The sequence below is a fragment of the Brassica napus genome, chromosome A9, assembly GCF_020379485.1.
Source record: "Brassica napus cultivar Da-Ae chromosome A9, Da-Ae, whole genome shotgun sequence".
Taxonomy (NCBI): domain Eukaryota; kingdom Viridiplantae; phylum Streptophyta; class Magnoliopsida; order Brassicales; family Brassicaceae; genus Brassica; species Brassica napus.
In genome coordinates, this window is record NC_063442.1 from 42983111 (window position 1) to 42997174 (window position 14064).

Below are 14064 nucleotides of genomic sequence, written 5' to 3' on the forward strand. Positions count from 1 at the left end.
TTGTCATATAAATATGTTCTTTTTTACTTTTCGATTTTTTTCAAAAAAATTACGTCATTACCTGTGGAATGCCTTTTTTCTTTCTATCATAGTAAGTAGATTCTTGTTGTTATTTTACAAAATAGTAAGTAGATTGTAATCCAGAATTATTTTTACAAAATTGTTGTTAACGAAAAAAAATATGTTTATATAAGATCAATTTTTTTTCTTTTTTTGCTAAATTGTAAATATCATATAAATGAAGAAAATATTTTACAAAGGCAAGATCTTAGTTTTGATACATCTTGGCAAAAAGAATAAAAACAAGATGAACCAACAACATCCAAACCATTGGAAAGCTTTAACCACAGCAGCTTAACGAATCCACAATACCATCAGTCGTTTGAATTGCTTGATGGTTCTCCTAGAGGAGATGATGTTCCTCAGCTCCCTATCAATGGCTTTGAAAACAATTGAAGGAGGCACAGAGACGTTGTTGTGGATTAAATTGTTCCTCTGTTTCCAAAGGTGAAAAACGACCGCCTGTACGATCAATTTTTTTTCACTAATTAAATTTCTTTGTAGTCCTAAATGTGATCGTAAAATGAAGTACTATATAACCTTTTTTTCAGAAATAAGTACTATATATCGGTTCATCCATAAACTCATTGCTAACATAACTCATTATTAACTATGTATTCAGATAGCTTAGGTTACAAGTAACTAATCTAAATTGTGGAAAGGCTTGTATGCCTTGACACTACTTATCAAGCCAACGATGGATCCTATGGCAGCTAGGAGCGAAACAATTAAACAAACCAAAACAAGGAGTTTCAATACTATCCATCTCACAGAATACTTCTTAACCTTTTTCTGCGAGATGTGCATCTCCACCGGGAAGTAAACTGTTAGCGGCCAGAATGCGACTGCCCCAATAAGGCCCAAGATAGCGTTGAAGAAGGGAAATATCATTGCTACAACTGTTGAGAAAATCACATAGGTTGTCCTCCACACCAGTCTGAAGAAGTTAATGCGACATTTTCCAAGCAACGGTATGTTCATCGAATGTTCTTTGGTGATGAAGTTGCTTTCTGGCCACGCCTGATTGCATTTCTTCTCAACAAACTGGAATATTGGTTGTGCAAACACCTGCTCATTATATTAAACTCTTGACTTTTTTAGGACAAATGACTTAGATACCACAAAAAAAATATTATGACAAAATTATCACATAAGGAGAAAATGACAAAAAACATTTCAAACTCTGCACTTCCACTTTTTAAATACTAACCCCTAAACTCTATTCACTAAACCTAAACCCAACTATAAAATAAAAGTATATTTTTAAATTTTAGTTAATGTTATTTTGATCATTTTGCGTGTGTTAATTTAGAATAGTAAGCTGTTTTAGTAATATTCTAAAGTATTTCTCCTTTTTTATGAGTTACCTGATAAGCTCCGATAAGGTGGACAGCGATGCAAGCATTAGCAAAATCGATGAGCCAGTAAGGTTCATAAAAACCAAAGTCAGTAAGGAAGTCTCCGGGGGCTTGGTTTCCAAATGTAGCATATCCGATGCAGCCACATAAGATGTAGAAAGCAGTTGTAGTTGAGACTGCAGCAAGGCTTGCTTTTTTCATGACTTTGTTCTCTGGTGGGCTTGATCTCAGTGTGTCCTGCAAGGAAAAAAACAAGCATATATTAGCAACATTGTCTTTAAGAGCTAACATACATCATATTAACTCTAATCATCCATCAATATATACTTTAAGGGAATTACAACAAGAAAACAACCACCATAAACGACGGTTGAAGACGTATTGTAGTGAAAATAATAGTATAGTTCGGTGCCAAAAATATTTAGTTTTACAAGTATACTTTAATTACTTTTAAACAACCCAACTAATAAATGAGTTACACTTGTAAAAAAATCGGACTTTTTTTTCTTGAAGTATGTCAACAAGAATCGTTTTTTGCTATTTTCTGTTCTTCTCTTTTTCAATATTCCTTTTTATTTTAATTATTAGACACCCCCTACGATACTAATACTATGACTAATGGTGCTCTAATAACAGTCATTATTCCAACCAAAATATATATCATGTAAATAAAAGAATAAAAAAACTACAGTATAACCTCTTTAAATTAATAATCTATAAATTAATATATACTAAAAATCTATAAAATAATATAATTTTATAGTTTCAAATTGAGTTTTTGGTTCTATTAGTATATCGATAAATTAGTATCTCTATAAATTAATAAAAAAATTATAGTTTTGATGTAGTCCCAACATTATTAATTTATAGAAGTTTCACTGTAATATTAGAAAATGCTACACTATTCTGATTTCTGAGTGTACTGACATCATTAATTGAAATAATACATGCCTGAATCTCAACGAGAACAACGGAATAAGCGTATGAAAAGGCAATGTTTCCAGCCGCTTGAAATGACTTCCATAATTTGTCAGACGCAGTTACATCCACTCCAACCACCGTGCCTGTCAGTCCCGTCTTACCAACCTTCCCACCTTTCATCGTACCGCTTTAGCCATTAGTTTGAAGATTCATATATGTATAAATTTTTTTTTTTTAAACAATAGATGTGTAAATAGTTAATATATATCATCTTACAAATCAATGAGGATGATTTCTACTGAAAAAGAAAGATTTGTACTGAAAACTAAAATATAAATGTATTAAGTATGTATCAAGATATTTGCATAGGGTTTAGAAATAGCTTGAGAATGTTCTACAAATATATTTTGAAAGTCAAATTATATAGGAAGAAGAGAACGTACTTGCCAGAGCGGCCAAGGCTAAGCCAAAACCGATAGATGCATAAGAGAAGGACATAACGGTGGCGATAATGGAGAGAAAAGAGAGCTTGTGAAAATTAGGAATCTGACTAAGAAAAATCTGGACGATTCCAAACGCCGCCATGAGTGGATAATTTGATACGGAACATTTCGCACCATGTCCCTTGTCATGAAAACAATTTGCTTTCCCAATCGCCCTAGCCAAAATAACATCAAACAAGACTTAAATATTTTCTTAACATATTGGTAACCATATGACATTATGGCCATGTGAGCAATACTTAGTCGTAGGTCACGTTAGAAATTGAAACAAACATGTTTTATATATCAAAATAATCACAAGTTGTAACTTACACTAAGCTTATGGAGGCAGTGATGGTGTAACCAATAGTAACCCCTACGAGACTCCCGAACTGTGCTAGTCCACACAGCTGCACTTTCCTACCACCTGTCGTTTTATGTTTTTTTCTTTTTGTTTTGTTAGTAATAGATAGACTAAGACCATCTCCAACCCACCTCTATTTTTATCTCTATATTTTCCTCTAAAATAGAGAAATTTTATTATAGAGGTGGATTTGCTCCAATGTATGCCTCTATAATAGAGTTCCTCTATTTATAGGGGAAAATATAGAGATTTGCTATTTTCATCTCTAAATATAGAGGTAAAAAGTAGGATTCCTCTATATTTTCCTCTAAAATAGAGGAACTCTATTATAGAGGCATACATTGGAGCAAATCCACCTCTATAATAGAGATCTCTATTTTAGAGAAAAATATAGAGACATACATTGGAGATGCTCTAAGCTAAGACAAAACAACATTTTGTTTACTACCAAAGTAGTAGTTCAGTTAAGAAATGAACATATTCATACCAAGGTAGACTCGGACGACGTCCATGTAAGTATAGTTGCGTGTTCCCTCCGGGGATCGATAACTGTCGGCGAGCATTCTGGATGTGTAATTAACTATGACGGCAAAGGCTACCAAAATCACTGGTCCTACCACCCAACCAAGTTGTGCTATAGCCCAAGCCAACGACAAGACTCCAGAACCTATCACTGTCGTGATTATGTGGGCACTCGCCGTTATCAAGGTCCCCGTTCTCTTCTCCCGACAATCATCGTCGACGTTATTCCCGGCGCCAGCACCGGATTCAACCACTGAGCTCGTGTCGAAGCTTTTCATTTTGAGAGGAGAAACTGAAGAAGAGAGAAAAGAGATATGCAAAAGCATAGGCGATGAAGAGTGAATGACATATCTATATATAGATGATGCATGTACGCAAACGTCAATGCTTATGATATTTTGGAGACACTCATAACCTTTTTTTCCTTTTATTTAATTTGCACAGTCAGTAACAATAGTTACAAAGCATGTTCAAAAAGCAAGTAGTAAATATACATACGATATTTTAACGAATAACTTTTAACCTACAAATAACAAAAAAAGGTAAAGCCGAACCGTTCTTTTTAGCAAGTCAAAAGAAATCAAATTTGTAAGAGTAAATAATTCTAAATAGACAATCCAAGTTCCACGTTATATATTAAACCAAAGAAAATCTAATATATAAGCTTTTTTTTTTTTTCTAATATATAAGCTTGTTTCAACTCTATTTAGTATAAAGTCTTTTTGAGATTAATCGACTCAAAAATAAAATTCTGAAAGTTTAGACTCAAAACAGATAATATTATACACTAAACGAACCAAAGAGCCATTTGATCTGATTTTTTTTTTCTGGTCTAAAAGCATATATGATCCATCATAATGGTATCAGATTTAAAAGTTTTGTGGTTTTTGGTTTGAAAAAAAATTGTGAAAGTAAATAGAAAAGTTTAGTTTAACTATTTTTTAGAGCAATCAACCCAAAAACAAATTCGTTAAAGATAGACCGAAAAGAAAAAAAAACATTATACTAAGCAAATGATTGGACATATGATAAAAGACATCTAACTATAATAGGCATATATATGATGGCATCTGGTCCGTTGCAACAAAATCTATTATCATTACTTTTCTTGGTGGTTGAAGAATATGTGATTTACTATCTAATTGATATCCCTATAGTGCGCTAAAGCATCTAGGTGAAAACGAGAGAGGGCCTTGATGACTATTAGTGTTGATCATAGGATACGTGCTTGGGCCATGTGTGTGTGTGTGTGAAAACTGGAGACGACTGATGTATAAAGTCATATTCTCCTTCCTCCTTATTAACTTATATGATCCGTGGTGGTGTAACGGATTGAAACACACAAGTATAAAGAGATATCAAAAAGCTTGAAATTAGAGCTTATTATATTGAATTATGATAGTTAAACGTAGGCGAGAGTGTGCGCCAAACTAGATAATTTCAGTGTCCCATTCTTTTCTGTTCTTCTTTTCATTTGGTTCAAAAACAATTTAATTCGAACAACGGTCTAGGTTGAATCAAGGCAACGTCGTTTTGGGCCTTCTGTTTCGTGGCCCTATCGTGTTTGCATTATATATTTTAACCATGGTCATTTGATCATGAGAGCACCGGGTTCTTCGACAATACGCATGGGCTTGTTTTTCACTTAATTGTTTGTTGAGCATAACGAAAGCAAGTGAACTTTTTTCATAGGTGCCAACAATTGAAATTGATGTTTTTTACTTCTCTTTTAGTAGCTAAGAGAGATTTTGATCTACAATTTTCCAAAGTATGAAATAATTTTTACAAAAATTTAATTAAAAAAAAATATTTTTAATTTATATTTGTATGCGTAGATCAGTTTGATTTCTTGTTGCAATAATTAAATTTAGTTTTTCCTGAGATAAAATTATTAGATTTTTTTTGCAGTAATTATATTTAGCTTCTTCAAAAAAAAAAACTCGCTTCTTCAAGAAAACGTTTGCTTCTTTAAAAAAAAAAGTCTGATGCCTTTGGTTTGATTATGTAACTGTATAACTTAGAAGAAAATTTAATCTCTGGATGTAAGAAAACACATGAGATTGCTGATCTTTTGTTCTGTTGATGTTCAATGTCCCCATGGTAGACTCCGTGAATATAATTCTCAATAAGTTGTAACAAGTTAATTAACATTTTATATAAATAACATAGCTCGTCATGATGACAAAAAAAAAAAAACATAGCTCGTCATTAACTATGTATTCGTTTGTTCTTCCATACTCATTGTACATAGTTCGTTATTAACTATGTATTCAACTAGCTTAGGTTACAAGTAACTAATCCAAATTGTGGAAAGGCTTGTATGCCTTGACACTACTTATCAAGCCGACGATGGATCCTACTGCAGCTAGGAGCGAAACAATCAAACAAACCAATACAAGGAGTTTCAACCCTATCCATCTCATAGTATACTTCTTAATCTTTTTCTGCGAGATGTGCATCTCCACTGGGAAGTAAACTGTTAGCGGCCAGAATGCGACTGCCCCGATAAGGCCCAAGACCGCGTTGAAGAAGGGGAATATCATTGCTATAACTGTTGAGAATATCACATAGATTGTCCTCCATACCAGTCTGAAGAAGTTGATGCGACATTTTCCAAGCAATGGTATGTTCATCGAATGTTCTTTGGTGATGAAATTGCTCTCTGGCCATGCTTTGTTGCATTTCTTCTCAACAAACTGGAAAATTGGTTGTGCAATCACCTGCTCGTTGTCTTAACATCATCAATGTTTTTGTTTATCTTTTCTTGAGCCTTATACTTAAACTTAAAAATTGTGAGTGATAGATACTAATTATCTATCTTAAACTTTTTTTGTTTTAGTGAGCTACCTGATAGACTCCGATTAGGTGGACAGCGATGCAAGCATTGGCAAAATCGATGAGCCAATAAGGTTCATAAAAACCAAAGTCAGTAAGGAGGTCTCCAGGGGCTTGGCTTCCAAATGTAGCATATCCCATGCAAGCACATAAGATGTAGAAAGCAGTTGCAGTCGAGACTCCGACAAGACTTGCTTTTTTCATGACTATGTTCTCTGGTGGGCTTGAACTCAGTGTATCCTGCAAAAAAAATAAAAAACAAGCATATATGAGCAATACTGTCATTAATTAATTAAGGGCTAGCATACGTCATATTAACTCTTTCATCAATATATACTTTAAGGGAATTGCAACAGAAAACAACCACCATAAACGACGGTTGAAGACGTATTTAATTAAGTGAAGATAATATAGTTCTGTGTCAAAAAAAAATGATAAGAATCCCAATAACGTTTTGTTTTACACATACATAGACCATCATCAACAAGGAAAAAGCGTTTCTCAACAAAAATAAAATATTAATATTTACTTTTATTAAGTATACTTTAATTACTTTTAAACAACTCAACTACTAAATGAGTTGCACATATAGAAAAGTTTCTCAAATTTTTTCTTGAAGTATCTTTGCTATTTGTTGTTCTTCTCCTTTTTTCAATATTCCTTTTTATTTTAATTAATTAGTATAAACCTTCTAAAATACTATGATTAATGGTGCTCTAATAACCGTCATTACTCCAACCAACATATATATCATGTAATTAAAATATAAATGCAAATAAAAGAATGTGTTTCAAAAGGGAAAAATTGCTACACTATTCCGAGTGTGACCACCAACATTTCTAGTTGAAAATATGCATGCCTGAATCTCAACGAGAACAACGGAATAAGCGTATGAAAATGCAATGTTTCCAGCCGCTTGGAATGACTTCCATAACTTGTCAGACGCAGTTACGTCCACACCAACCACCGTGCCTGTCAGTTCCGTCTTACCAACCTTCCCACCTTTCATCATACCGCTTTAGTCATTAGTTTGAAGATTCATATATGTAATAAATATATATCATCTTACAAATCAATGAGAATGATTTCTACTGAAAATTAAACAATATTGATGTATGTATCAAGATATTTGCATAGGGTTTAGAAATAGCTTGAAAATGCTCTACACGTATATTTTTGAAAGTGAAAGAAAAGATAGGAATGAAGGAACGTACTTGCCAGATCGGCCAAGGCTAAGCCAGTTCCGATAGATGAATAAGAGAATGACATAACCGCGGCGATAATGGAGAGAAAAGAGAGCTTGTGAAAATTAGGAATCTGACTTAGAACAATCTGGATGATTCCAAATGCCGCCATGGCTGGATAATTTGATACTAAACATTTCGCACCATGTCCCTTGTCATGAAAACAGTTTGCTTTCCCAATCGCTCTAGCCAACATAACATCAAACAAGACTTTAATATTCTCTTAACGTGTTGGTAACCATGTGACATTATGGCCGTTTGCATGTCGCTGTAATACATGCAACTGGTCACAAGATCATGCGACATATGCACACGAGCAACGACATTTAGTCATAGGTCACGTAAGTGAAACGAACAGGTTATATATTAAAATAAATCACAAGTTGTAACTTACACTAAGCTTATGGAGGCAGTGATGGTGTAACCAATAGTCATCCCTACTAGACTCCCGTACTGTGCTAGTCCACATAGCTGCACTTTCCTACCGCCTGTCGTTTTATGGTTTTTTGTTTTTGTTTAATAAAAAATAGACTAAGCTAAGGAAATATATATCATTGTTGTTGTTTGTTAATCTGTTCATTGTTGTTGTTTGTTAATCTCTCCTTGTAACCTAGAGCCACCTGGTGAATCGGCCTTTGTACTTGTTTCAGATTCCTTTTTAGGGTTGAAAGTATATGATTTTTTTTAAGAAAAAAAAGAAATATAGCTCTTTTTGGAAATATACTATTTTGTGGTTAAAACAATACCAAAGTAATAGAGTCACAAAACGACATATGTTCATACCAAGGTAAGCTCTAACGACGTCCATGTAAGTATTATTGCGTGTTCCTGCGTCCGGAGACCTATAACAGTCGGCGAGCATTCTGGATGTGTAATTAACTACGACGGCAAAGCTTACCAAAAGCACTGTCCCTGCCACCCAACCAAGTTGTGCTATTGCCCAAGCCAACGACAAGACTCCGGAACCTATCACAGCCGTGATTATGTGCGCACTCGCCGTCATCAACGTCCCCGTTCTCTTCTCCCCACCATCATCGTCGACGTTATTCCCGGCGACGGTACCGGATTCAACCGCTGAGCTCGTGTCAAAGGTTTTCATATTGAGAGGAGAAACTGAGGAAGAGAGTAATGAGATATACAAAAGCATAGGCAATGAAGAGTGAATGACATATCTATATATAGACGATGCATGTGCGCAAACTTCAATGTTTATGATATTTTGGAGGCTAACCTTTCTCTCTTATTTTAATTTGCAGAGTCAGGAACGATAGTTGCAAAGCATTTTCAAAAAGCAAGTAGTAAATATACATACAATATTGCAACGAATAACTTTAACCAACAAATAACAAAAAAAAAGGTGAAGCCGATTCGTTATTTGTAGCAACTAAAACGAACTGATGACAAAAAAGCAACTAAAACGAACTCAAATTTCTTAGTAAATACTAATAGACAATCCAAATTCCACACTGGATATTAAACTAAAGGAAACCTAATATTTAAATTTGTTCCAATTTTATTTAGTATGAAGTTTTTTGAGAGTAGCCGACTCAAAAACAAATTTGTGAAGGTTAAGGCTTAAAGCGAGTAATATCATAATAACAAACGGTTTAGTGTAGCATCTGGCCCCACCAAAGAGCATTTGGTCTAATTCTAGTAGAGTGTCTAGGAGAGCATTTGGTCCGTTATAAGAAATCAGTATTGAAGTCAAAACTTTTGTGATTTTTGGTTTGAATGAAGATCGCTAAAGTAAATAGAAAAGATTTAATTAACTCTAATTAGTATAGACACTTTCTAGAGTAATCAATCCAACAACAAATTCGTTAAAGATTAGACCCAAATAATTGGACATATAATAAGGGAGACATCTTATAATGGAACATCTGGCATATACCGGCATCTGGTCCGCCACAGGAAAATCGTAATCAATTTACTTTTCTTGGTGGTTGAAGAATATGTGATTTACTATTTAATTGATATCTTATAGTGCGCTAAAGCATCTAGGTGAAGACGAGAGAGGGTCTTGATGACTCTTTGTGTTGATCATAGGATACGTTCTTGGGCCGTCCGGCCATATGTGTGTGTGTGAAAACTGGAAACGACTGATGTATAAAGTCATGTTCTCCTTCATCCTTATATTAAATGATCCGAGGTGGTGTAATGGATTGAGATAAGAGCTTCTAATATTGAATTTCGAAAGTCAAACGTATGCAAGAGTGTGCACCAAACTCGATAATTTCGTAAGTCACATTCCTTCTTTCTTTCATTTGGTTCAAAACCAATTTAATTTGATCAACGGTCAAGGTTGAATCAAGGCACCATGGTTTTGGGCCTTTACATGGGAGTTATAAACTACCCATATACCGGGATGTAAACTCATATAGAAAAGCCTGTAAAAATGGCTGGTCGGATCCGGTTTACGGCTATGTGGTCTGACTAAGGGTGCCCAGCCGAAAACCAATAAAACTCGTAAATATTTGAGTCCGATCCGACTAATCCGACAATCTTTTGGGCTTATATTCTAAAGCCTGACCTGATGCCAATATGGCTAATGGACTTTTCAGATTTTTTGAAAAAAATATATTTTAATGTTATATTATCACTTTCACTATTTTAAACATCTAGCTTGAGTCCCCATTGTAGATTCTTTGATTATAATTCTTAAGTTGTAACAAGTTAATTAACACTATATATGAATAATATAGATCGTCATTGACTATGTATCCATTCGTTCTTCCATATTCTCATCGTACATAGTTCGTTATTAACTATGTATTCAAATAGCTTAGGTTACAAGTAACTAATCTAAATTGTGGAAAGGCTTGTATGCCTTTACACTACTTATCAAGCCGACAATGGATCCTACTGCAGCTAGGAGCGAAACAACCAAACAAACCAATACAAGGAGTTTCAACCCTATCCATCTCATAGTATACTTCTTAACCTTTCTCTGCGAGATGTGCATCTCCACTGGGAAGTAAACTGTTAGCGGCCAGAATGTGAGTGCTCCAATAAGGCCCAAGATCGCGTTAAAGAAGGGGAATATCATCGCTACAACTGTTGTCAAAATCACATAGGTTGACCTCCAGACCAATCTGAAGAAGTTGATGCGACATTTCCCTAGCAATGGTATGTTTATCGAATAATCTTTGGCGATGAAGTTGCTTTCTGGCCACGCTTTGTTGCATTTCTTCTCAATAAACTGGAATATTGGTTGTGCAAACACCTGCCCATTACAATAACATCATCAATGTTCTGTTCTATTTTTCTTGAGCCTTAGGTAACTTCAAAATTGTGAGTGGTAACTCAAAGTAGCTACTAATGCTTTTTTGTAATCCTAGTAAAACATTGGAATTGACCTTCATTTTTTTATGGAAATTATGTACAAAAACTTAGGCCTCAAGATTATGAAAAATAAAAATTTTAATTTAAAAAAATAATATTTATAGTCTCTAGAATCTCAGATCCAGCCATGAGAATAGTTCGAAACTCTCACTTTTTAATGAGTTACCTGATAGGCTGCGATTAGGTGGACAGCAATGCAAGCATTAGCAAAATCAATGAGCCAGTAAGGCTCATAAAAACCAAAGTCAGTTAGGAAGTCTCCAGGGGCTTGGTTTCCAAAAGCAGCATATCCGATGCAGCCACACAAGATGTAGAAACCAGTTGTAGTTGAAACTCCAGCAAGGCTTGCTTTTTTCATGACTTTGTTCTCTGGTGGGCTTGATCTCAGTGTATCCTACAAAAGAGGAAAACAAGCATATATGAGCAACACTGTCTTTAAGAGCTACTATACATCATATTAACTCTAATCTATCCACCATTAACATTAAGAAGTAAAAAAATATTGATAAGAAACCTTTTTTTTGGTTCAAATTCTTGATAAGAAACCTAATAGCATTTTTTGTTCAAAGAAACATAATAACAATGTGAAGTCATTATTCCAACGAACACATATATTCTGCGATTTAAATACAAATGATAGTCAAAATTGTTAGACACTATTTTCATATTTTGTGACTACCAACATCTCTAATTGAAAGAATGCATGCCTGAATCTCAACGAGAACAACGGAAAATGCGTACGAAAAGGCAATGTCTCCAGCTGCTTGAAACGACCTCCATATTTTGTCAGACGCAGTTACGTCTACTCCAACCACCGTGCCCGTCAGATCCGTCTTACCAACCTTCCCACCTTTCATATCATACAGTTTTAGCCATTAGTTTGAAGATTCACATATATATATATATATATATATATATATATATATATATATATATATCATCTTACAAATTTATAGAATTCTATAACTAGCCCTAGATCCAGATGATTTTATACAAACAAGCTTTTGAATGTACAATATACATGTATATAGACATATTTCGGAGGTCCTGCGTTTCTGTAAAGAAAACTGAAAACTAGACAACAAAAATGTGTATATATCAAAATATTTGCATAGGGTTTAGAAATAGCTTGAGAAGGTTCTACAAATATATTTCGACAGTCAAACATAAGATATGAAGGGAAAACGTACTTGCCAGAGCAGCCAAGGCTAAGCCAATTCCGATGGATGCATAAGAGAAGGACATAACGGTAGCGATAATGGAGAGAAAAGAGAGCTTGTGAAAATTATGAATCTGACTAAGAACAATCTGGGTGATACCAAACGCCGCCATGAGTGGATAATTTGATACGGAACATTTTGCATCATGTCCCTTGTCATGAAAACAATTTGCTTTCCCGATCGCTCTAACCAACACAACATCAATAAGGACTTAATGTTTTCTTCACAACACGTAGTAACCATGCATGTGACATATCTAAATAAATCACAAGTTGTGTAACTTACACTAAGCTTATGGAGGCAGTGATGGTGTAGCCAATAGTGATCCCTACTAGACTCCCGTACTGTGCCAGTCCACACAGCTTCACTTTCCAACCACCTGCCGTTTTATGATTTTTTTTTGTTTTGTTTAATAAAAAATAGACCGTCACTAAATAGTCAAAAGTTATTTAAAAAAAAGGAATCATAATTAAAAACAGTAAAACATAATTTGATTGAAATTTTTTAAATAAAGTTAAAAGTTAACACAAAATTGTTAAAACATCTCAAGTTTTGATTCTTTTGAACACCAATTTTTTTTCTAAAACATCATATATTATGAAAATCGTTATGTTTATACTTTGTGGTTAAAATAATACCAAAGTAGTAGTTTATATATATTCATACGTACCAAGGTAAGCTCTGACAACGTCCATGTAATTATAATTACGTATTCCTGTGTCCGGAGATCGATAGCAGTCCGCAAGCATTGTAGATGTGAAGTAATTTATAACGGCAAAAGTTACCAAAATCACCGTTCCTGCCACCCAACCAAGTTGTGCTATAGCCCAAGCCAACGACAAGACTCCAGAACCTATCACCGCCGTGATTATGTGCGCGGTCGCCGTCATCAACGTCCCCGTTCTCTTCTCCCGACCATCATCGTCGAAGTTATTCCCGGCGGTTTCCACGGCCGAGGGATTATACTCAGTGGCGTAGCTTTTCATTTTAGACGAGAAAAACCGAGGAAGAGAAGAAAGTGATAAAAGCATAGTGAGTAAATGACATATCTATATATAGATGCTATAGGTACACAAACGTCAATGTTTATGATATTTTGGAGACGTCAATGTTTATGATATTTTGGAGACTTTTTACTCTCTCTTTTTGCAAGGTCAATAACAATAGTTACAAAGGAAGTGAAAAGCAAGAAGTAAATACATACAATCATGCAACGAATAACTTTTTAATTAACAAAGAACAAAAAAAAGAAGATAAAGTCGATTCGTTCTTTTATTTTTAGCAACTAAAACGAAATCAAATCTAACATCATCTCACTTTTTCTTGGTGGTTGAAGAATATATGTGATTTATTATTAACTAACTGATATCTTATAGTGCGCTAAAGCATCTAGGTGAAGACGAAGAGAGAGGGTCTTTGATGACTCTTTGTGTTGATCATAAGATACGTGCCTGGGGCCATGTGTGTGTGTCAAATTGGAAACGACTGATGTATTAATAAACTCTCATATTCTCTCCTTTTTATCATTATCTCATTCGATTTCGATCAGGATGATAATTTTTTTATAACGGATTTGTATAAAAGAAGAAGAATCACACAAGTATAATAAGAGATCAAAATCTTGAGATTACAATACAGCTTATTGTAGTGAATTTTGAAAGCTAAACGTATAATCCAGTATCACTCTATTTCGTTCTCTCTTTAAGTGACCGGAAG

The 14064-nt window shown here is 34.4% G+C and overlaps 3 protein-coding genes across 3 annotated transcripts; all 3 read right to left on the reverse strand.

Annotated features, from left to right (window-relative positions):
- Positions 1-81: 81 nt before the first annotated feature.
- On the reverse strand, positions 82-4341 carry LOC106419871 (amino acid permease 8-like). Its single transcript, XM_048741854.1, has 6 exons — positions 3673-4341; positions 3155-3248; positions 2783-2997; positions 2370-2512; positions 1428-1655; positions 82-1128 (listed from the first exon to the last, which is right to left on the reverse strand). The coding sequence occupies exons 1-6, from the start codon at positions 4031-4033 to the stop codon at positions 703-705; spliced, it is 1467 nt and encodes a 488-aa protein (XP_048597811.1). The 5' UTR covers positions 4034-4341; the 3' UTR covers positions 82-702.
- Positions 4342-5897: 1556 nt separating this feature from the next.
- LOC111200428 (amino acid permease 8-like) lies at positions 5898-9023 on the reverse strand. Its single transcript, XM_048741855.1, has 6 exons — positions 8570-9023; positions 8181-8274; positions 7757-7971; positions 7402-7544; positions 6555-6782; positions 5898-6427 (listed from the first exon to the last, which is right to left on the reverse strand). Exons 1-6 carry the CDS (start codon positions 8931-8933, stop codon positions 6002-6004), a joined length of 1470 nt encoding a protein of 489 aa, XP_048597812.1. The 5' UTR covers positions 8934-9023; the 3' UTR covers positions 5898-6001.
- Positions 9024-10489: 1466 nt separating this feature from the next.
- Positions 10490-13465, reverse strand: LOC106419808 (amino acid permease 8). Its single transcript, XM_013860644.3, has 6 exons — positions 13019-13465; positions 12634-12727; positions 12319-12533; positions 11836-11978; positions 11295-11522; positions 10490-11009 (listed from the first exon to the last, which is right to left on the reverse strand). Exons 1-6 carry the CDS (start codon positions 13377-13379, stop codon positions 10584-10586), a joined length of 1467 nt encoding a protein of 488 aa, XP_013716098.2. The 5' UTR covers positions 13380-13465; the 3' UTR covers positions 10490-10583.
- Between the last annotated feature and the right edge of the window lie 599 nt (positions 13466-14064).

Excerpts from the sequence above, each read along its gene's own strand:
- LOC111200428 (XM_048741855.1), bottom strand. The coding sequence starts at position 8,933 with ATGCTTTTGTATATCTCATTACTCTCTTCCTCAGTTTCTCCTCTCAAT. Across the intron at positions 7,972-8,180 it reads ACTGCCTCCATAAGCTTAGT|AGCGATTGGGAAAGCAAACT; the intron begins GTAAGTTACAAC and ends TATGTTGGCTAG. Across the intron at positions 7,545-7,756 it reads AGCCTTGGCCGATCTGGCAA|GTGGGAAGGTTGGTAAGACG; the intron begins GTACGTTCCTTC and ends GTATGATGAAAG.
- LOC106419871 (XM_048741854.1), bottom strand. The coding sequence starts at position 4,033 with ATGCTTTTGCATATCTCTTTTCTCTCTTCTTCAGTTTCTCCTCTCAAA. Across the intron at positions 3,249-3,672 it reads CGTCGTCCGAGTCTACCTTG|GTGGTAGGAAAGTGCAGCTG; the intron begins GTATGAATATGT and ends ATAAAACGACAG. Across the intron at positions 1,129-1,427 it reads ACCTTATCGGAGCTTATCAG|GTGTTTGCACAACCAATATT; the intron begins GTAACTCATAAA and ends TATAATGAGCAG.
- LOC106419808 (XM_013860644.3), bottom strand. The coding sequence starts at position 13,379 with ATGCTTTTATCACTTTCTTCTCTTCCTCGGTTTTTCTCGTCTAAAATG. Across the intron at positions 12,728-13,018 it reads CGTTGTCAGAGCTTACCTTG|GTGGTTGGAAAGTGAAGCTG; the intron begins GTACGTATGAAT and ends ATAAAACGGCAG. Across the intron at positions 12,534-12,633 it reads ACTGCCTCCATAAGCTTAGT|AGCGATCGGGAAAGCAAATT; the intron begins GTAAGTTACACA and ends TGTGTTGGTTAG.